The sequence below is a fragment of the Natator depressus genome, chromosome 7, assembly GCF_965152275.1.
Source record: "Natator depressus isolate rNatDep1 chromosome 7, rNatDep2.hap1, whole genome shotgun sequence".
Lineage (NCBI taxonomy): Eukaryota > Metazoa > Chordata > Testudines > Cheloniidae > Natator > Natator depressus.
In genome coordinates this window covers 10,039,800-10,061,845 of record NC_134240.1, presented here as the reverse complement: position 1 = coordinate 10,061,845, position 22,046 = coordinate 10,039,800, and the positions used below count along the sequence as shown (strand labels likewise).

At 37.3% G+C, this 22,046-nt stretch overlaps 1 protein-coding gene across 15 annotated transcripts in view; it reads left to right on the top strand.

Moving 5' to 3' along the window:
* The window catches only part of FOXP1 (forkhead box P1), a 494,830-nt gene that overhangs the window by 383,711 nt on the left and 89,073 nt on the right, over window positions 1–22,046 (top strand). For 12 of the 15 annotated variants that reach the window (XM_074957494.1, XM_074957489.1, XM_074957483.1 and 9 more), the window contains 2 exons: window positions 19,397–19,534; window positions 20,825–20,914. In XM_074957494.1, the coding sequence (XP_074813595.1) occupies window positions 19,397–19,534; window positions 20,825–20,914 (228 nt within the window). Of the gene's footprint in view, window positions 1–8,012; window positions 8,134–19,396; window positions 19,535–20,824; window positions 20,915–22,046 lie in introns of those variants that run through there. The other 3 variants (XM_074957490.1, XM_074957487.1, XM_074957493.1) reach the window with 2 other exon arrangements.

Below are 22,046 nucleotides of genomic sequence, written 5' to 3'. Positions count from 1 at the left end.
GCTTCTTGCTCAAACTGACTCTGGCTCTGCCTTCTCTCTGCTGACTCAGCCGCACTGTGTGACTGAGTGTTCTTTGCAGTCTGCAGACTGCCAGCACACAGAGGGGGCAGCAGCTGCACACACAAGAGGAAAGAACTTGGCCAGCCCAGTGAAGTCTCTGACTCCCTTCTGTTGGCCAGTTGTGCTGAAAGAGGAGGACCCAGCCTGGGATCATGGTACCCTTAGGAGTCCTCTTTCTTCTGACCTGGAGGGAGGAAGGATTGCAACATGCAGTAGCCAATTCAGATAGGAAATGGCCATAATTCAGAAACCATGCTTGCAGACAGGAGTCCTCTTTGCTTTGATTGGGGGGCAGGGCTTCGTTTAAAAGGATGCAGATCCCGTGTATTTTTAACGCACCGCAGATTGTGATGCTGCATTAATAAGTGCCAATATTTTGCTACAACACCACAGAATTGCAACACATAAAGAGCACCAAAAAAAAAAAAAAAGCTCAGTGTTGCAAAAACAACTGTAAAGTGATGGGAGTACCCTAAAGGCTCCAAATTCAGAACAGAATCTTAAATCTTGGATGCTTATTTGAACCTGTGGATGTTTTTCTCATTTTCCTTCCAACCCCTATTTACTAATTCCCTCACCCTTGTAAGACACTGAAACTGCTACTACTTCTGAGGACTTAATGGATACTTGGCCAGATGAGGCTGTTTCCTCCTGTCCCTATTCCTCTGTGCACCCTCCCATCTACTCCCACTGTATGCTAGCTCTGCTGAGCTGACACATGCAAAACAAGGACGCTAGGAGGCCAACAGAGAAGGAGAAGAGAGACTCTCAGGAAGCTCAGCAACAGCAGGAGAACCAGTATCCCTTAGAGGTGGAGGTCTGGCTATTTTTTGCCTCTACTTCCAGCTTGTGCCCAGGATTAGAGGAGAAATTTGTATTCTCCCAGCCAGATAGGAACTATTGGAAGTGAGTGTTTTCCATTTCTTGCAATGTTGGAGGGGTGTAACTGTGTTAGAAGGCCTTCCAGAACACGCATTGCTTTCAGCAAATAATGTCATTGGGAAGGGGGCTTCTGAGGTATCCAGGGCAATCAGGAGTGGAATTTCTGAAATGTCCTCCCAATAGTGAAAGGCCACAGAGAGGCAGTTTCATTCAGAGAAGTTTTCAAGCCACGTGTGGCAACAGACAGTCATTTTTGCACATGTATTTCTGACTGAATTCAATCACCTTTCCTGTTAGAGGGCATACTAGGATAATCTGCAAAGTTTGGAAGTTAGAGTGAGGTGCTTCACTTTGTCATCCTGGAAGCACATTTTAAGCCCTCTACGTGGAGATTTTGCTACTGTGACACCTGTTAACTTTAACGGGAATGGTGAGATCCCAAGGCACTGCTTTGAAAAGTCTCCCTCTTCATATAGCACCAGCAGCACTATCACTGTACAGCTTCTTTATATGCTTCTGTCTAAACTTACAGTGCTTTAGCATAAACATCTATTTAGGAAATAAACTAGGCCATCTTTTTTTTATTTATAAAGTTAACTGTTTTCTTCTTTAAACAGGAGATAAGATAATCTCTTCTTTAGCTTTATATATATATATATATATATAAAAAAATATCTTTTGCATGCTGGAGGAAAACTTGAATTGCGAGTCAGCTAAATATACTGTATCATGAAACCTTAGGGACCACTGAAATGAGAACAGAGGCCCATTACTGCTAAGAAGGTGTTTTATTGAAAATATGCCGACGTGCTTTCCCAGGAGAGTGAGTAAAAGACGGCAAGATGCCCAACAGTAATACAGGTTATTCTTCTAGACAGGCTAAAATATATAGTTTGGCACTCCTATGCTGTATGTGAGTGAGCTATATAATAGACTAATGTGCATTTTTACATTAAAGGTACCTTATTTCACTAGATTTTTTCTTTTTGTTTAAAACTTGCAATTTATATATTTCTGTTATTGTCTAAGTACAGATAATTTCTTACACTTTTTTTCTAGTTATTTGTTGAAAGAGGTGAAGCAGTAAGTCTCTTGAATAGAAGCAAAATTACAGTAGAGGGCAGTATACATAAAAATAAGTTTTTCACATAAAGCTGTATTTGTATTAAGTATCAGAGGGTCGTGTTCTACATCAAAGTACAAAGCCTGTGGCATTAGGGAAGGTAAAACTTACATTGTCTGCCTTTAAAATCATTTACATTGAGTCTTCTTTGGAGCTGGCCTTATTCAAAGGGGTCCAGAACGTCAGCCGTTTCTGCTTAATAAATAATTTTTAAAAAAATGATTGAAGTTTATTTTTTTTATCCTGGTAACCTTAATGTAATGACAAGATGCCTGTTTTTCCTTCCCCATGTCATAGGTGGTTGACGTTCATAGTAGATTATTTTTGTATAAAGTGGTCACCCTTTTAAAGTGAGATTTTGCCATTTGCTACCAAATATTCGCCACACTTATTTCCCATTCTAAGTGTGACTCTGTGGTCTCTCCGGTACCGACGTGTCAACTTGAGGCAAATAATGGAGTTTTTAATGGCAACTGCTGTATTTCCTCTACTGTACGTGACATAAATGTGATCTCAGATCATTCAGGAAAGTAACAGAGAGCATTTAATATATTACGTTTCACTATATTGTGTACTTTGGGGCAGAAAATAATTTAGGAAATATGTCCATGCACACTTGGAACAATTTGCACACTATGCTGTAACTGATGCAAACCTGCTGGTATAAGAGTGTGCTAATAAATTTTACTTTATGGTGGAAACAAGATATTACAGTTTAGGAAGGGAAGAAGATGGCTGTTTATTAAGTCAATCAAATATGAACGCAGAGTGGCATTGTTGCCATTTTTATTTATTTATTTTACTTATTTTAAGGATGGTAGGGGGCTGCAATTAAATAAAATTTGTTTTTACCTGGGATGTTTGATTCATTATTAATATTTTTATGTTTAAAGGGAACCATAATTTTGCTGAAATGTCTTCCATAACTCCTGCACAATCATAGTCATAACTCACCTGAATGTTGACACATCCTGCTGTGTATATATAAATTAACTAGTAACACTGGTTATAAAATGTTGCATTAAATGAAGATGTGTATGGTAATTTAACACATGTCATGAAGAGAAATTTAAACCATTGTACAACATTGAGAGGAGATAAAAATGTCGTCTTCAAGCCAAAATTGTATGAACAATAAGGAAAAACAACGTAATTAGCTCCATATCAAAATAGGTATAGCATTGACACAAACAATATTGATGCTATATTAACTACTTTAGAGCCCTGTGGATAGATAGGCTTTGTTTGTTTTTTTTTAAGAGTGACACAGTCACCTTAAAAATCATACTTCTGTCTGAAAATATTTTACCATTTAAAATGACTAAAAGTTGGGATGGGGGTTTGGGGGGGGGGAGAGTTTGCTTTGTGCATTTCACAGCACTTAGTGTAACGTCAGTTTCACCGTTTCCTGTTCAGTCTGTGATTTTTTTTTTTCCACAGTTGTTTTTGTAGGTCTTTCAAACAACAACTAGGAAAGTAAAAAAAATCTTAGCCTTGGAAAATGTGATTATAAAACCACAAAAACTGGCATGGGGGCCCAAGTCTTAACTCATCATTTGTTTTGTTTTTTAAACTGATTAGCTATCAAATTGGCAGAGTCTCTTCAAAATAAAGTACTACTTATAACATCATTGTTTCCACTGTAAATCTACCCAAATCACAAAGCCCCCACATCACATTGGTAAGGCTGGTGGGCATCTCAGCACAGAGGTGAGGGATCCAGTGGGCATGGGCTTACCCCTGCTGGTTGTTCCCCAGATCTGCGCATATGGAAGAGGCAGTGCGGGAAAGCCTGCTGTACCTTTTTGATGGATAAAAGAAGTGGGGAATTACTACCACGCAATATACAATCAAAAAAGCAGAGAAAAATCTAACAGGAAAAAAGCCCGAATATTATTAGCAATCTTTCTTATAGCTTTCCCATAAATTGTTAATACACCAATTTTTATTGTTAGATTTGTTCCTATTTGTCTGATTTTTCTTCCATCTATTAACCTATTATATGAATGATCAGCTCTGTCCCTCCTGGTGGTACCTGGAATGGCCCAGACTAAAGCATGTGACCCCATTTGCATGGGTTAAATCTTGTACTGAGCATTAATGTCAGGCATTTTGCCTGTATGATGTTTTCATCTTTGAATTGGTCTTTGTTAAGGCAGCGTGCTGGGCCAGATTCTGCTCCATTTATACTGGTGTAAGTTCCAAGTAACTTCACTGAGGTCATTGGGGTTATTCCAGATTGACGCCAGTGTAAACGAGAGCAGAATCTGTCCCACAATCTCTGGCTTTGAGACAAAAATGGGTATCTCTGTGTGCAGAGAGCGGTAGAACTCTATTCCTAAACTGTCTGTAGGGTAATGATGTAACAAAACCATTTCTTCCACTGTGTTCACCTCTGCCACATATGCACAATCTCCTCCTCTGGCTTGGATCTCGGAACCAGGTATCATGCTGTATTCCAACCACTGAGTTTCACCTACTATCTTGACTGCTATTTAACATGGGTCAAAAGTCAATTGAGTCCAGTGCCAGATAGCCATCCGGGACTCCTCGCTTATCCCTGAGCCATCATTTCTAGCTTTCATTTCCTATTCATGTATTAAATCTCCGATTTCCATGTGCCAGTTATACTCAGTATTCAGTATTTGTGAGATCTCTCCATATCCTAGTCGATTTAAAAGGGGGAACATGCTGTTCTTCCTGGTCTTCTGCAATATTTGTTGGCTGTGTTTTCTTCTGACTCTACTGAACCACAGCTATGCTCTCTGCTGCTCTGGGAATCCTCAACCTGTCATAGCAGACCGTGACTGAGTTTGCAGGTATTGGCTTTTATATGAAGAGGTGTGAAGTGCTTTAAAAATACTCCTGGCCAGCTCCACAGCTGGTACTTAGTACTTTAAATGGTGCTTTTCATCTTCAAAGCATTTTTAAAACATCAATCTTCACGACACCCCTGAGAAGCAGGTAAGTAATATTGTCCCCATTTTGCAGATGGGGAGACAGAGGAAGAGGCTAAGGCCGCTAACTTCATTTGAAGTTGGGTGGGTGCTCAGCAGCTCTGAAAGTGAGTACATTGATCTCTGAAGTGAGGCTCTGGAAACTGAGATGCCCAAGATTGTTGGTTACTTTAAAAGTAAAAATAAAAAAGAGCCTCTGTGCCTTGTTGAAGGCCAGAGAGGGAGTTGGTGTCAGAGCCAGGATTATAAATTAGGAGCCCCTAGCTCACAGTCCTGTGTTTATGCCACTAGATCGCACCTTTCATTGTTTCGTTGTGCACCTTTCTCCAAAAGGAGATGATGGTATGTGCCACAAATGAAGTGCTAGCTTCATAGACCTAATCCTTTGCTGACATAGCACCAGAGCAGGGATCGGCAACATTTGGCACTTGGCCCATCAGGGTAAGCCCCCTGGCGGGCCGGGCCAGTTTGTTTACCTGCCACGTCCGCAGGTTTGGCCGATTGCAGCTCCCACTGGCAGTGGCCAGCACAACCCTCAGTCCGCACCACTTCACGCAGCCCCCATTGGCCTGGAGCGGTGAACCATGGCCAGTGGGAGCCGCGATCGACCAAACCTGCGGACGTGGCAGGTAAACTAGGGGCTTACTCTGGTGGGCCACGTGCCAAAAGTTGCCAATCCCTGCACCAGACAATGGACTTCTGTCCCGAGTTATATGGCAACGGCGAAACCGAGAACAGAACTAGGCCAGTGATCCTCCTTTGTGCAGTATGTGCCTGTTTGGGGCTGTATATGAAAATAAAAATTACAGACATGATTTAATCATGATTCATGTAATGTTATTGCCAAAAAGTTTGCATCGAGCCATACAAACTAGATCAGAGTTTTCCAAACTGTGGTTCATGGACCACTTGCTGTTGGTCTTTGGAGTGCTACCAGGTCACATGATGCTGGCTCCCTTCCTTGTTTTCGGCTGCTTAAATACTATTAAAAGAAGCTAAAAATACATGAAACGCTTTCTTAATGTTACCTTTTCATGTAAACTATTACTGTAGTTGCCAGAGGGCTGTTACGAGACAATGAATGGGCAGGAGGTAGACCCCGAGAGAAAATATTGAAAAATCTAACCGCTGTATTTGCAATAATCCCAAACAGGTTGTGGCAATCAACTGTACTTTGAGGTCGCTGGACAGAAGGCATTCTCCTAAGTGCAGCGTGTTGTTAATTCATCCATAACATCATCTCTAGATGGTGTTTACTTTTAAATTCTCTATGTGGTTGTACATATTTTTTTCTCTCTTCATCATATGTGATATTTACAACATAATCCATTTCCATGCCATTTATGTGCTGACCTGTCCTTCAATTTGTGTGTGTGCCTTTAAGAAGCAGGATCATTCTGATTCATGGAGGCACTTTCTGGCAGATTTAGGGTCTTGCAAAAGATGCTCTTAGTCCCTTATTAAACATTCATAAGAGGGTGGGGTCAGATTTTTTCTGACCTGAAAAAAATCCCATTAATAAATTTGTTATCTGACATGAAAACACTTTAGGGTGGAAAGCAATCCGTATCACATCCCATTTAACATCAGATCACAAGTTGTCACTAAATTGGGTCCTTTGTCTTTGCTTCTTGCAAGGTTCTTTCGCAGCATAACTAATAGGGCTGTTGTCTGATATTCATTGACTCTTGCAAATAAAATACGATTGTGAATGGGGATGTTATTAATGTGGTTTTGTTTTTCAGTTACTTGCATCTAAACTAACTTTTTAAACGAATTTCATATCTCGAAACTGTGAGGATAAAAAATACTAAAAACAATGTTGGACATTTTGCTTAGTAGTATTGACAAAGATGACGCCGGTAATTTATTATAGGTTTTTAGACCAGTAGAATCGGTTGCAAGGGCTGTTCCAATCTGTAGGTTAGAGACCGCACAAAAACAAGATTTGTTTTTATATTCAAGACTAGGGCCAAAAAGTATTTCTTTCAGCTTGAACAGGTGAGATGTCGAGAGGGATTGTTTTGAGTTACATGAAACCACTAACCCTAGAGTTACAAATGTACCACAGACCCAAACAGAGTGTTTCACTTCCATTGAACTCAGAAGTGTTTGTTTGGCTGCCTTAAGAACAGACAGATAAAACTCCCCATTTGTGAAACAATGATCTCAATGATACAAGAGATGCATCCTTGCCTTCTGATAGATTTTAACATTTTACCATTCTAGGACTGTGATTAATTTCCCTTTGCTTTGTTTATGAAAGAAAGAGGGGAAGGTAGTCCCATTTACAGGCTAGACACAGTAATCATTTGTACAAACTTCTCATGGAGGGCTTTTTGCTGTTTGTTGTTTTTCTGGGTTTTTTTTTTGTTTGTTTGTTTGTTTTTTACATAATCCTAACATGCATAATCTTTAGTGAACAAAACTACTCAAGCTTGGTAAAAATCATTGAACATGACAAGTTAGTTGTCTTTAAAAGGCTGTTTTCGAAGTGGGGGGGGGAGTATTTTTCTCTAATGCTGTTTGGTCCTTTTGATTCCATCCAATTTTAAAAAGATTGTTATGAACTATTGTGTTAGCAGCAATTTTTTAGTGGCATCTAGTCTCTGCAAAACAGATTGCTCTTAAAGGTTATAATCCTGAACAGTTTGTCAGTAAGTATGGGGTTTTTTTTATTATTATTATTATTATTATTTGTTAAAGAATAGTTCTTAACAGCTGTTTGATTAAGGGTAAATGTGTGCTATTTGCCATACTTTTTAGAGAGCAGACACACGCATAGTCAGGTCAAAGGGTTAACAGCAATTAACTGTAGTTGCTTTAGAGACAAAAGCGTTATTTCACAAAAGCATTATTTCACCTGCCGGCAGTAAAAAAGAGGAGGCCCATTGTGTAAGGGTGTTTGAACTGATTCTGTTTAGAGGCTGGTTGTGATTGGTGGAGAAGGGCGTGGCTGATTGGGTAGTTTTGCATCTTGTCAGCTCAGGAGCACCCTTGCGCGTGCAATCTGTCTGTAACCTGAGGAAGCTAAAGACTGTACAACAAGGCTTAATAGAGCTTCATGGCCCAGCACTCTGTTTGTGGTGGCAGCTAAATGGAGTTTGTCAGGTTTGTCAATATGATTGATTTTGTGATTTTTTTTGTATCTTCCTTGCGCACAGCGTGACTGTTTAATTTTGCATATGTAGGAATAAAGAGGCATTTTGCTTTTTAAAGTTTTGTTTTCTTTTTTAATCTTTGTTTATCACCTTAAGGCAGTTGCACAGTAACTAGAATCAGCTCAGACAAAACTGGGGGGAAAAGGTGTAGGGAGCTACAGTGTACAGGCCTATTTCTCAACTCTTCAGGAATATGTGAAAGCTTTAAAAATAAAAGAATGTTTATATCTCTGCAGTCTTTAATATTATTTAATTTTTTTTTTACTTTTATTGCTGCTTTTATGCTGTGCTTTATTTTCATCCAGTGCAAGAATTTTTTGAAGCACTTGGTAAATAATTACATATAAGAGAAGGGAATTATATTTTGTTTGCTTCTTTTGTAGGTTATTATAGATGTAATAAGTAAACAAATAGAATGTTGTTGCTCTTTTCATTCTGATCGTTTGTTTCCATATCTGCCTGGACTATTTTCATCTTAGCTGACTAAATGACTGTAGTTTGCCAAAAAAAAAAAAAAAAAACCAACCCAAACCACCACACAGACGAATAAAATACTTTGTGAGGTTTAAATGTCAGGCACTGTGATTGCTGAATTTATTTGGGACTAAATTTGCCATGTGAAATTAAGTGAGTGAGCTTTGTTTTTGACATTGACTAGTGTTATGAACTCCAGTGAAATACATGTGTAACAGGATCTAAATGTAGCTAAGTTAAGTGTCAGTCCTGCAATACAGTATTGCAGTGCAAATGAGATGATTTTTCTAGGCTGGTGGTAGTGGGGAGGAGGGAACCCTTAGGAAGTGGGTGGTAAGTTTAGAGCAAAGTGCATATACACTCTTCCTCTTTGGAATTAACTCTTTCACACCCTACATGTTTTAAGGAAATACTGAACGGGTCAAATTATTCCCATATTCAGAAAATGTAAAAGCAAAATAACTTTTAAATGCAATGTGTTTATTTTAATAGATGTCAGTATTCTGAAAATGACAGTTTCTTCATTTTTAACAAAAACAAGTTTGGCAGCAGGAAGTGTGAATCATTCAATGGGTGACTAAGATCTGTTTATGAAACTAAATAGTTGGATTTATTCTAGCTGTCAGTGTTGAAATGTTAACTAAATAAATTACTGAAGTTTATATCTAGTAAAATGTAAATTAAACATGCTAGTCTACCTTTTTAAAAACAAAACAATAAATTACATTTCATTTGGATCAAAGCTAGTTTTCATGACTAGTACTTAAGGGTCCAATCCTGGAAGCACTATGCATGTGGGTTATTACCTATGTGAGGTGTTTCGTTGAAATAATTGTATACATATCAGCACTATGCGTGGTAGTAAGTAATTGCAGAATTGGGACCTTAGTTATCATGTTTACTATACGAAGCCTTCAGGTATCTTAAATACTTTTTGAATCAAGTTTGAAGAGGTTTCTCTATATGTTTACACCTATATGTGATCAAATATATTAATGTATGTGTATGTATAGCGTGTGTGTGTGTGTAGATGTTCAGTCTTTTTGTGAATTGTATATTTATCACAGTAGCAATGCAGGAAATTGTTGTAAAAGCACTGCTTCTACGGTGCTACTGTTAAAACTCCTTTCTTCACATCAACTGGAAACTGTGTTTTCACAGGGCTTTAAATGAGCTCTGTGACTACCTTAAAAAATGTCATTGATAAGGATGTAAAAATGAAACCCAAATCCTGACTAAACAGTGTAGCTGACTTGGCCTAGAATGTGATAGAGCTGAACTGAAAACTGATTGGTCTGACACTTTATAATCAAAGTTGATTTATTGTTCATTAGTAGTGCATTAGCCCTTTCAAGCAAGACAGTTATTTGTGTAGTAGGCTGTCAAACAAAAGACTTCTAGCACCTGTCATTTCTAAACCATGAGATAAGCAACCAGATATTAAGATAATCAAATAGAAATACGCTTGGACAAGGTAAAGTGCCAGCAATTTTCCTTTCAAAAATAATATTCCTTTATTTACAGTGGCTAATATCAGCATCTAGATAAATCTGAGTAAAAACTAAATGCATTCCCCTAAAATATGGATTGGTATCACAAGGATGGAGAATCATATTGGAATTCAGTATGCTGCTTTCATGATTTCAGAGCACCTCATGTGAAAAGGTATAAAACACAGGCAGGTTAATCCCTTGTTAAAAGTTGGTTATAAATGGGAAAGAAAGGAATGCCATTTATAGCCTTAATTTTTTTTTTAAACTTACAGTCCAGAGTCAAGGGAATTTTTATGTTTTGTCCATCTCCCTCACCCCATTTTCAGCAATAGACAGATGTCATAAAGTGATGTTCTTACAAGTAGGGGTTAATTTTATGAAAACTTTGATGACATCACAGTGGAGCTGTGAGAATGTCAAAACAACCACCGGCTGCCATATTCAGACAGATTTGCTCTGAAATCTCTCCCCCTCTCAAAAAGGAATGATCCCATGACATAAAACAGAAAACAACACAAGTGTCAAAAGAAAACAAAATTAGTGAACTTTTGTCTGCCACCACAGAAATGAGGATTAACTTGTGTTATTCCAGAGCATGGAATGGAGACTATCTGCATGAGGATATATAGTGTATTGTCTTCTGTGAATTTTCATTTGACAGGGATTTTGGAGGCTGTGATCTTAATTAAATCTCAACTGACTCAAATAATGCATCTAAAGGCATGCAGTGTTGCGTAACCTTGCTGAGTTGGTAAACCATAAATTATCAAAAAGCTTTTGATAAGAAGGGCTGGTTTGAAAATTTTTTGTTTGGTATAGTTAGTGTTTTTTAAAGGTTCACTTTACTATACTTATTCACCCTGTATTTTAAAACAGTGTAATCTTTTACTCTGAAAAATAGATGAGCTCTATCTAGGACGTGCTCTGGCTAGACATTCCAACTGTAGCTTGACTAAACATGAATAGTATCAGATACAATGAAGGTGACATGAAAAATAAAATAAAAGGCCATGGCTTTCTAGACCTCTACATGCTGGTGTGAATACAGAACAACGAGCTACGTCTCGATGATCCCTATGCACATTTTGAAAATATAACTCTCAATAACATCCTGAAATTAATATTGCCGTGTAAATAGTTATCAAACTGACCATTCTCTGCCAGTTATAACAGATCACACAGGCATTATTGAAAAGGAGCCATTATTCAGTAATGATGGACAATATAATCCGACATGCACAGAAGTTGTGCTGATGCTTAGTGTACTGTAAATGTAAACAAGAGAAAACTTGCAACAGGTGTATGGATAAGGTTAAAAATGTTTCTTGGACACTGAGAGATGCAGAGAAGACACGTAATTTAATTGTTAAGCAGCCTTTTAGCTGGATATTGTGTGTTACTAGTACTTGAAAATACTAGGTGTTCCATGTTCATTTATTTTCAATATACTGAAGCTAACTAGTTGGCTGGTTCACTGTAACATGAACTGTAACAGTGTTTGTTAAATTTAAAGGATTGTATACTCTGGTTGTCTCAAGTTAGGAGAGGCTTATTCCATCCAAAAGTTTGGGGAGCTGCGAAGCCATGATGTGATTGCTTGAGACATATCTCTTGCAATCATTGTATATCAGTTTTAGCCAAGTGTATGCTTGACAGAAATAGAGAGAGCGTGGGCTTAATTTATGAAAATGTTTATTCCTATGAGATAAGTTATTGATGGGTTTTTCCCTCCTCCTTGCGAGGTAAAAGAAATACCAGGGATAGTTTTCTCAGTGCTTGCACAGCAAAATTGGGAGAAATTCCTGACACCATAAGCAAAATTTGTTATTGTTTGGGGAATGGCTTGACCGGTTATAAGTAGTTTGTTTTATTGAAAGCAGACCTGCATTACTGGAAATGAGTTTGCCGTAGTTCAGGGTTCAGTTAAAATGTCCTGTACTACCTTGTTTTTATAAGGTGCTTTCTTGCACAGCTTTATTTTCCAGTTGTAAGGAAAGGGGAAAAAATGTATCATGTCTTCATCTGCAGAACTGGCTGAAATGGCTGTGTAGAGATTTTGGAGTGAAGTAACAATGGGAAGTAGCTCTTTTCCAGCCTTTTTTGATTTTTAACCTTTCCAGTGTAGTGCAGTGTTAGAAACTGTATCTGTTTGCTAAATGAATATTGGAAAAATAGAATAAATATTGAACAAATATACATAATTGCTCATTCTTCTCTGCACTGGTTTGTGATAGATTTACCTTTATTGATAAGGTAAGATGTTGTATTACTTAGGAGGGGGAAAAAACAACCAACAACAACAACCTGATAGGTTTTAAATTTTAAGCTTTATCTTGCCCTTAAATCTGAAACATCATTGTTCAAATAACTGAGAACAAGGTAAACCAACAACATCAAAAAGGTCGGCTTCTGTGATTTCTCAAGGGCTTGTTATTTTGTACTTTCCAATTCTATTTGATGTCTTGACAAAACAAGATGACACAAGGGAGAATACATTAAATTTTGATGTTCATCTAACCTGTTACAGTGCTGGCAGCTTAATTTCTTTTACTTTTTACTGAAGATGGCTTTTTGCACAATTATTCTAATTGCCAAGCCACTTTATGAAAAGGTTTCTTTACGGGCTTCCCATTTGCCTTGATTTTGCTAGGCATTTTTTTGAACGTGTTTTGACCTTTAACACACACAGAGCTTGCTGGTTGGAGTGTGTCTTCATTAGAAGTAAATCAGTGAATGGCAAGATTGTCAAAGAAGCAACTGATGTTTTCTCATTAGAATCTAATTTGCACCGTTATGCTTAGCTGTGATGTACAGATGAAGGTGTCTGTGATAAGTGTGAAAAGCTGCCCATTTTAAGCAAATAAAGTTTACAAGTATTTTAAAGGCTATAATTCCGAACAAAGTAGCAACACCTAAAAGAGTGCTTAAGTAGAACAGAAGTTAAGTTTGTCGTAGCATCATTTGACTCTTTTGTATTACATTTAAGTAGATTGGTTTAACAAGCTGAGTATATTTTTTAAATTGCTTATTAATATTTAAACTGACCAGTACAGGTCTCCTCTAATGCCCAAAATTAGAAGAACAGATAGTTTCATGTTTAACTCTTTAAGGAAAGAATAGATTTAAAGTGAAGAGACATAACCATTCAAAATAATTCTGGTTCTTTTTTGCAGGGGGAAGGGGAGTTTTGTTTTTTTTTATTTAAACATGCAATGGGGAAGAAAATGCCTCCCTATGTATTTTTTTTTTAACTTCACATAAAGTTCTTGACATAGTAAATGCTGCTGATTCAATCACCGTTTATTATTTAATTAAGTGCCCCTTAATTTATTAATGAATTAATACACAAATGTAAGGAACCCAATATATTGCTCAGTGCATTAAAGATGCTCAGTGCATTAAAGATGAGGTTTCAAAGGTTTTGATGGGTTTGGGGATATTTTGGTGGTATGGGTTTTGGGAGGCGCGGGTATTGGGTTTTGTCATAATGCTGTTGATCCAACTCTTCCTCTGGAGGAAAGTACTAAATATTTGCCATACTTTGTATTGATTCATTATAAAATGGCATCACTAGTTTGAATAGTACATTTAGGTTATAATTTTTCCCGTCATGTGGGTGGAGCAGAAAAAAAAGAAACTTTTTTAATGTAAAAAAATTGTGGGGTTGAAAAGATCATTCTGCTTATTCAGTGACTGTTTGTGTGCATTCCACTTTCATCTGTATTTGAGAAATGTTACGAGTAGAAAGGATTTAATTTATGTAAACTTTATATTTTTATGCAAATTAAATGGGTATTTATTATAGCTGAAACAATTATCCTAGCACTTAGTAGGGACCTGGTATGCATGAGAAGTGGTAGATAAGATCAAATGAAGTTTCTTCTAATGTCCCATTCTGTGTTTAAAAAGATGAAATTTTACCAGTTTTGTTTTGACTAGAGAAGAATACAGGAGACTTCATAGAGTAGATATTCTGAAATCTTGCAGGATTCCAAGAGAGCCGAGATTACTGCTTTACATAAATCAAAGGAATATCGCTCCTCTTAATAAAATGTAATAAACTAAATGATAAAAATAAAATGTTAATTGAATTTTAAAGAGGGTTCCCCCCCTCTCTTTTTTAATAGGGGGTTATATTGTTGCAGCGTACTGTTATGCTAATGACTAACTATTTAGCTGATTTTACATTAATATAATAAACATTACCTGTCTTAATGTGTTATATGGTATTGTGGCAAAATAGTTGTCTAAAAGTGAAATTCAGTTTTTCATAACGATACAGAATGATAGTTTCTGCATGAATAGTTCGAGCAGTTTAGCTTTGTTGTTGTTGTTGTTTTGATGACTGAAATATTATGTCAGAAATATTTGACGCTCCCAGGATGAATATGGGTACTGTGTTCAGTCCTTTATTATTTTATAAGCATCAGATACAGACTGCGGCATTATGCTTTTCTGTTTCCAATACATCAGTGGTCTGTCTTCTCTTGTGATGTCACCACAGTTATTTTTTTATGTTACTTCACTTGAAGGTTTCTGTATTTTGTATATTTCACATTTTAGTCTTACGATAGGCACTCAGGTTAATGGTTATTTATTTACAGCTCTATTTTTCATGTAGTCCACTATTTTTAATTACTGCTCTATCCTTCATTCTTTTTACGCGTTCAGTTATATTTTTGCTCCATTTAACTTTTGGCAACAAAGCCTTCATCCAAAGAATCACTGTCTTGAAATCCAGATACTTGGCATAGTAACTTGATTTGTGCCAAATTTTAACACACTGTCACAAGGGATGAGGGTTTTGCTGACAAAGATTTTAGTTTGGGGGGCTTTTTAACCTAAAGAAATCATCCACCTCTTAAATGTATTGTGATAGTTAACAGTAGTACAACCAGCTCCAATAATGAGATATGTGCAAATTGCATTCTATGCTGGTTTATTCTGTATACAAGTTTGAACTAGGTAAAAATATTTGGTTCGTATTTAATTATGTTAACATAAGTGAAAAGGGAAAAATAGATTATAATCATTTTCTTCCTCTTAACTCTATCCTATTTAGATAGAACAGTGCCAAATGCGTCATTGGTGTAACTCCATTGTTACGTTGAGGATGAACTTGGCCCAAGTTCTTTAAGTTTTTCTTTTCTTTTTCTTGGTAAGCATCCTATAACATGGTATATTTGCAGGGCTGAGGAGATGGCCCAGAATGGAAAGGATTGCTGTGGAATCCCGAGAAATAGCAAACAGAGCCTTGAGAGAAATATAAAGAGTCTGAAAGCAATTGTTAGTATTAAAGACATTTTTTGCCGTTGATGATATTAGGATGTCAGCAGGTCTATACTAGTAGAGTTCCAAAAGCCAAAATGCAGCTGTATTTTTACCTCTACTGCCAGATTTACATGCAGCTGGGTGTCTCCCAAACCCTATTGTTATCAGTCAACAATTCAGCATAAAGTCTATTAAATATACCAACAACAACAACAATACTGTATCCTTCTGAAAATAGAAATAAACAACTAATTAAGGGTGATTTCTATTGTTCTTGGTAAGTTAGCATTCTCTATATGTATCTGCCAGTAGTTTAATTTGAACTTCAACTCCCCGAAGGCAATAAGACAGAATTATTTTAGTTCTTCATAAACTGCCTTCTGTGATTCATTGTTAACTCATAAAACACACTCATTTTCATGTGCTTAAACAGGTAAGCCATTTTCAATGTAGGTTTATAATTATAATTGTTTTTGTTTTTGGCAACACATTTAAATTCACATTTGAGAGAGAGAAATCTCAAATTAACTTACAACCCCCAGTTCAGATTTGACTTATTATCACACAAAATATCAGAAATAAATATTTTTCTCTGAAGTAATGTAAAGTATATTGTACAGGATCTTAAAATAAAATTTAATTTTGACTGAATACACTCAAAAAGGGATCTATAAATATTAGAGAGCTGTAGTTAAGAACTTACATGACTGTTTTAAATACTATTGATTTAAACCACTGGCTAGATTTTATGAATCAAAGTGTAATTTCCAAGCTTTGGCTATATTTCTCAACTCTAAAGCACTCTCTCTTGTGTGCCTTTAGCAGCTTTCCAGACATTCAACACGGGATTAAATGATAGTAGTTACAATGATCAATAGGTTAAGACCGGTACAATCACTCTTACCGCTAATGACCTCAGTAGTAATGGGTAATAAAGTGTGGGCTATAATAGGCTATTGCTGGTGCTGCATGCCCTTTGATTCCTAGTATTACTAGGGACTAGCTACATGAACAAGTTGGATGTTGGGAGTTAAGGGAGTGGATATATAGGCCATAATTCTTAACTATTTAAAGTCCTTAAACAGTGCTCTTTTTTTTTCTTTGACACAATAGTTTCTGGTCCATTTGAATATGTTTGTTAAAGGTTTCCATAAATTATTTTCATGATATGCTGGAGCAGAAACTTTGGGTAAATCTAACCTTTATTACATTTATAAATTAAAAGCGGAGCCCTCTTTAGCAGTACGGAGCTAGCTGGTGTGACAACGTGGTTTCAGATGATAAAAGTAAGTTGAGCTCATCAGCATGCTCCTGCTGTCTGAAAGATGCCAGATATGTGTTTTCTGCTACCTGTAAAACGTTTGTGTTTTAGCAAAGTGTTAGCAGTTTCTGTTTAGAAATTCTTTGTTGGAAGGGACACAAACACTTTTCAAATGTAGGGGGCAAATATTGCCCTTAGACCCGTGTGCACAACTCCCATGGAAGTCGGTGGGAGTTGTCCATCCATAACCAAGGGCAGAATAATGTGGCCCTTAGTATTAATCACTGATCTGTAGGGTTTACAGCACCCCACCCTGTTCCTGTCTGTGTCCCTGGTTGTTGTCAGAAATCTGATTGAAGAGTATTTGTATTGTATATCTTCCAAGAATAGCACAGAAAACATACTTAAACATGCTTCCTTCTCTGTTTACTCAGTTGTACTTCAATAAAAGATAGTGTAAACCTCAAGGAAAAGTAAACTTCTTTTGGGATGGAATAACAAAGACGAATAAAGCTTAAAGGCTAGTTTGGTGACTACCGAATATAAGTAAGAAATTTCTACTTCGAAAAAGTTATTTTAAAAGTCACGTGGATTAGGATGCTCAGAATTAATGAGTTTACCAACAGATGATTGAGGCTTCTCAGGGTCTGTCTCAATTGGTATGGCACTTCTGTAGTGCCATTGCTGTCCTTCCTGTATGTTCACTATAGAAATACACATACAGCTAAATCCTGGTCCCAGCCAACTGAGGGTTTTACCATTGGCTTCAATGGAGCCAGGATCTGTCCCGTAATTAAATATTTATTTTCAGGGTGATCAGATGTGACTGTCTGTTGTATATTATGGTGGATTGTCCAGAGGTACACTTCTACCCAGATATAACGCTGTCCTCGGGAGCCAAAAAATCTTACCGCATTATAGGTGAAACCGCCTTATATCGAACTTGCTTTGATCCACCGGAGCACGCAGCCCTGCCCCCCCGGAGCGCTGCTTTACCGCGTTATATCCAAATTCATGTTATATCGGGTCGCGTTATATCAGGGTAGAGGTGTATACCGTAGTGCACATTCAGAAGCACTCAGCAATACAGAGAACTCCTGGGTGACATTCCAGTGCTATGTTAATGAGCTATCAAAAGTGCGTAACCATTTCTTGGACTTTTTCAAACAAATGTCTTAAAAGCAGTTCCTGGGACTTGCACATAACATATACACAACAGCATTGGAGGATGTGCACTGTACGTGAATCTGACCTTCAGGAACCATTTTTAGTTCATCAAAATTAGTGATGCTGAGAAATCAGGACATCAGTGCATAATGACTGTGAAATTAGGAATGAGAGCTTGCTATGCAAATGGCAGGACAAATCATGTGAAAAAGTCAAGATAAACTGCATATTAAGACATTATGTTACATAAAATTAATACTGCATTTCTCTCTTGCTTACTACTACTCTGAAAGATTTTTTTAAAATTCTTTTATCTTCTGATCAGCTATTGTCTGCTGATTTTTAAAAAGTGGTGCGCAGAGAAAGTGCAAAACATGTTATTACCTTTTATTGTAATACATGAGATGACAAGAGATCCTTTTTAACAAAGTATATCCTTTACTGCTTTTAGTTCTGTGCTGTCACATATTTGATTTGAAACTTAAGAAAAGTAAGGTGCTTAAATATTACTGTTAAAAGTCATATGGGTTTTGTCTTTTTGCTCTATTGTTGTTTTCTCTTTCTATTTTTTTCTTTTTTTATTATTTCTAGTGAAATAGTCTTCTTGCATTACTGGGACTGACAAAATGGTTCTCATGTAGTCTGCAAATTAAATACAAGTGCAGTGATTATTTTGAATAGCTAAATTACATTCTAGAAAGCTTGCAGAATTCATAGCATTGTCATTAGATATCCGCTTGAATACAATTTGTGTAACCTTGGCCAAGACAGCCTGTCATTTTAATGTCAGTGTTTTATCTGAACAAGACATCATCCTTTCAGATACAGTGTACAGGTTCCTTGCAGAGATGCCCGTGCAGAAACGTGTTAACAGTTGCAAATATGAAATGCTATCAAGTTCATCACTGTAGCTGTTTGTCACTGAAATGTCATAGAAAGCGGCTTTTAATGGTATCTCACGTAATATGAAAGAATTGAAGACATCTGTATGCTGGATGAATATGGAATGGTAAAGACATCGTAGTAGGGTCTTTCTGTTAAAATTGCATAGGAACATAGGTTCTGTTAGTCACATCCCTGAGCTTTCATTCATTTTCTTAAAATCATTGTCTTACGAGGGTCTGGATCCCATCAGTGTGGGACACCAGATTGTTTTTTTGTCTGTTTTTTTGAGTTGACTGTTTCTTCTAAAAATAAATCTATCTTGACAGCTTATACTGTATTCATATATTGAAATAATTTTCATTTCAATAATGTTTTGGAGAAAGAAGATGTAGCTGGGAGAAAATAAAATCAGTGCTTTCATGTTTACTCCATTGGACTCTAAAAGCTCTTGCGCTTTTTGTTACTTTGACACGACAGAGGATGAAAAGTAAGCAATACAGCAGAAAACAGGATGGTGTCTGAACCAGTTCCGTAGACATAGCAATGGACAAATAATTATCAGGATAACAAATAAATGCTTAATATTAAAAAGTAGAATAAACTGTAGTAGAACTCTTTACAAAGTGTTCTGGCTTCTTATGCCCACTGTGTTAATGTTCTAGGTTCCAGTGTCAGTGGCTATGATGACACCTCAAGTTATCACTCCCCAACAAATGCAGCAGATCCTCCAGCAACAAGTGCTAACTCCCCAGCAACTCCAGGTCCTGCTCCAGCAGCAGCAGGCACTCATGCTTCAACAGGTAATTGTTTCTTTTACAGCTGGTAAGATGGCTATTATAGGTGTGCTAAGGTCCTTAAATATTCCTGGAGAGAAAGCTGCCTATATACTGGAGCAGGTTTCAGGGTAGCAGCCGTGTTAGTCTGTATTTGCGAAAAGAAAAGGAGTGCTTGTGGCACCTTAGAGACTAACCAATTTATTTGAGCATAAGCTTTCGTGAGCTACAGCTCACTTCATCGGATGCATTCAGTGGAAAATACAGTGAGGAGATTTATATGCACACAGAACATGAACAGTAGATGTATCTGGGGTGAGCTAATTGCTCTTTTGTATTTAAAGCTAGCTATTGCTATTGAAAACGTAAGTGTAGGGACTAAAGCTAACAGCTTTTCCCAGATAGCTACATAACGATGTACATTTAAGAAACAAGGATCCTACAGATGCCGCCATTGCTTACACCTGCATTCTCCTTGGCACATCACTTCCTTCTGACTAGTTGGAATAAACAAAGACTACAGTAGAGAGGTGTTTTCCGTTCTAAAGCTTATTAAACCCATATGGCTCAATAGGGACTGTCAAAACCACATCAACAGAAACGTCGCATATTTGCAAGCCTTAACCCTTGAATTTCAACAAACGAATGTATTGTGGAGTATTAGTTTTCCTGGTACCCCATTTCAACATGTGAGCCTGTGTCAGTTAAAAGTTTGCAACAAATGAACTATGGTTTTAAAGGTTACTTATCTTAATGTGCTGTACAACATTAATTCATTAATTCCATGATGACTTTAAAGGCCACTACAAGCTAACCTTGTATAGTCTTTCCTCACTGTCACTCTCTCATTCACTGAGTGGATGTCTAAACTGCGTACATCTACTATCCATCTGGGAAGTGGGGAGTGGGAGGGGTATTATCTGTGATGTCTGTGTATGTATTGAACAAAACTTAATACAGTCAAACCCTATCATTTAGAAAGCATGTATATGTTTCACAACAGAAATTTACCAGCCTCTCTCAGCAAGGGCATTTTGGCTTTGTTGTTACAATCAAAGGTCATTCCTTGCCTTAGTTTAATTAGTTTGTGTAGAAAATGGTATGTTTTTCATCAGTTCATTTTGGAGATTACTTTTCAAACGATAATGCCAAGAATAGTCAGTGTGCACTGAATTTATTGTCGAGTTTCAAACTAAAGGTCAGACCATTACAGATAAAAGGATGCTATTTTTCAAATCACCGTTTGTGTGGTACACCAAAAGGGACACTGAATTGTCCCTCCACTTTGTTACTTACCGTGTTTCCTCTTCTTTATAGCAGCAGCTTCAAGAGTTTTATAAGAAACAACAGGAACAGTTGCAGCTTCAACTTTTACAGCAACAACATGCTGGAAAACAGCCTAAAGAGGTACAGACAATACCCATTTTACTTTCAAACCACAGATCCCAGGAGACTGCCTAGTAGCTATTAAACTGTCATTCATCTTATAAATGATTACACAAGTGAGCTGACTCTATCAGGTCTCAGCTTTCAGCTTTAGAGTTATTGTCCTGTTTCCTCTTTTATTTTCTTGTGCTTTCTATTTGCTTGCTGCCACGTATTTTATAGCACAACATCACACCTTGCTGTTTGGTGTGAGTATTGGAACAAGTATCTTGACTAGTGTCTTACGAGAGTGGTTTTTGGAAGTGAGTTATTTTACACTGGGTGAAAATAAGGATGCAGTAGTCAAGATGCTGTGCTCTCAAAGCAGGGAAATACTTCAAGAGGTTTTGAGTACAGGTTCCCTGTATCAAGGCAGAGGCTTAGATTACACATTTGTCATAGTTGTAACTTAGAACAAGAACTGCATTTAAGGAACATTTGTTGTGACACAGATCAACAAAATCTGAGATGCAAAGATAAGACTGAAGGGCCATCCTCAACTCCTCACGTTGTGCCTAGCTATTACAGCACGCATGATATGTATAATAGCAGGAGACATCGATCTGTTGTCACTGCAATACATAGACAGAATGGGCCAAGTTAGGGCCAAAAGTATCTGTCTGAACTTTGAATACACTTGCTTTTCTAAACGTCTATCACAATCATAACTTGCATAGTTTATAGTGATATTGTTGTTGTTTAAAGTTTAAGAAACCAAAATTCTTCCTTGAAGTGACATGAGAAACTATGTAAATCCATGTTCAGGGACCTGAACATTAGTTAGTCTGTGGCCTCAGTGTCTGACTGGACTCCTCTTAGTAAGCTGCTTCTTGGCACAAGATGCTGTGTAATGCCTTCCATAGCGGTGATGCATTTCTGTCGGTGGGGCAGGCATGCAGCACGAAGTACTCATAATAAAAACGGCCCAACCAATTTTCTTTTCTTTTCTTTTCAAATTTGGCGAGTTGTGCCGTCCATGCCACATTTCAACCCAGTGTGAATTTTTACAGTTGAGCTATAAACCACTGAAAACAGGGGGTTTATAGTGGAAACGCTGGCACAACCGTAACTACAATGTGCGGACGGGCACCACTATAATAAAAAGGGAACAGAT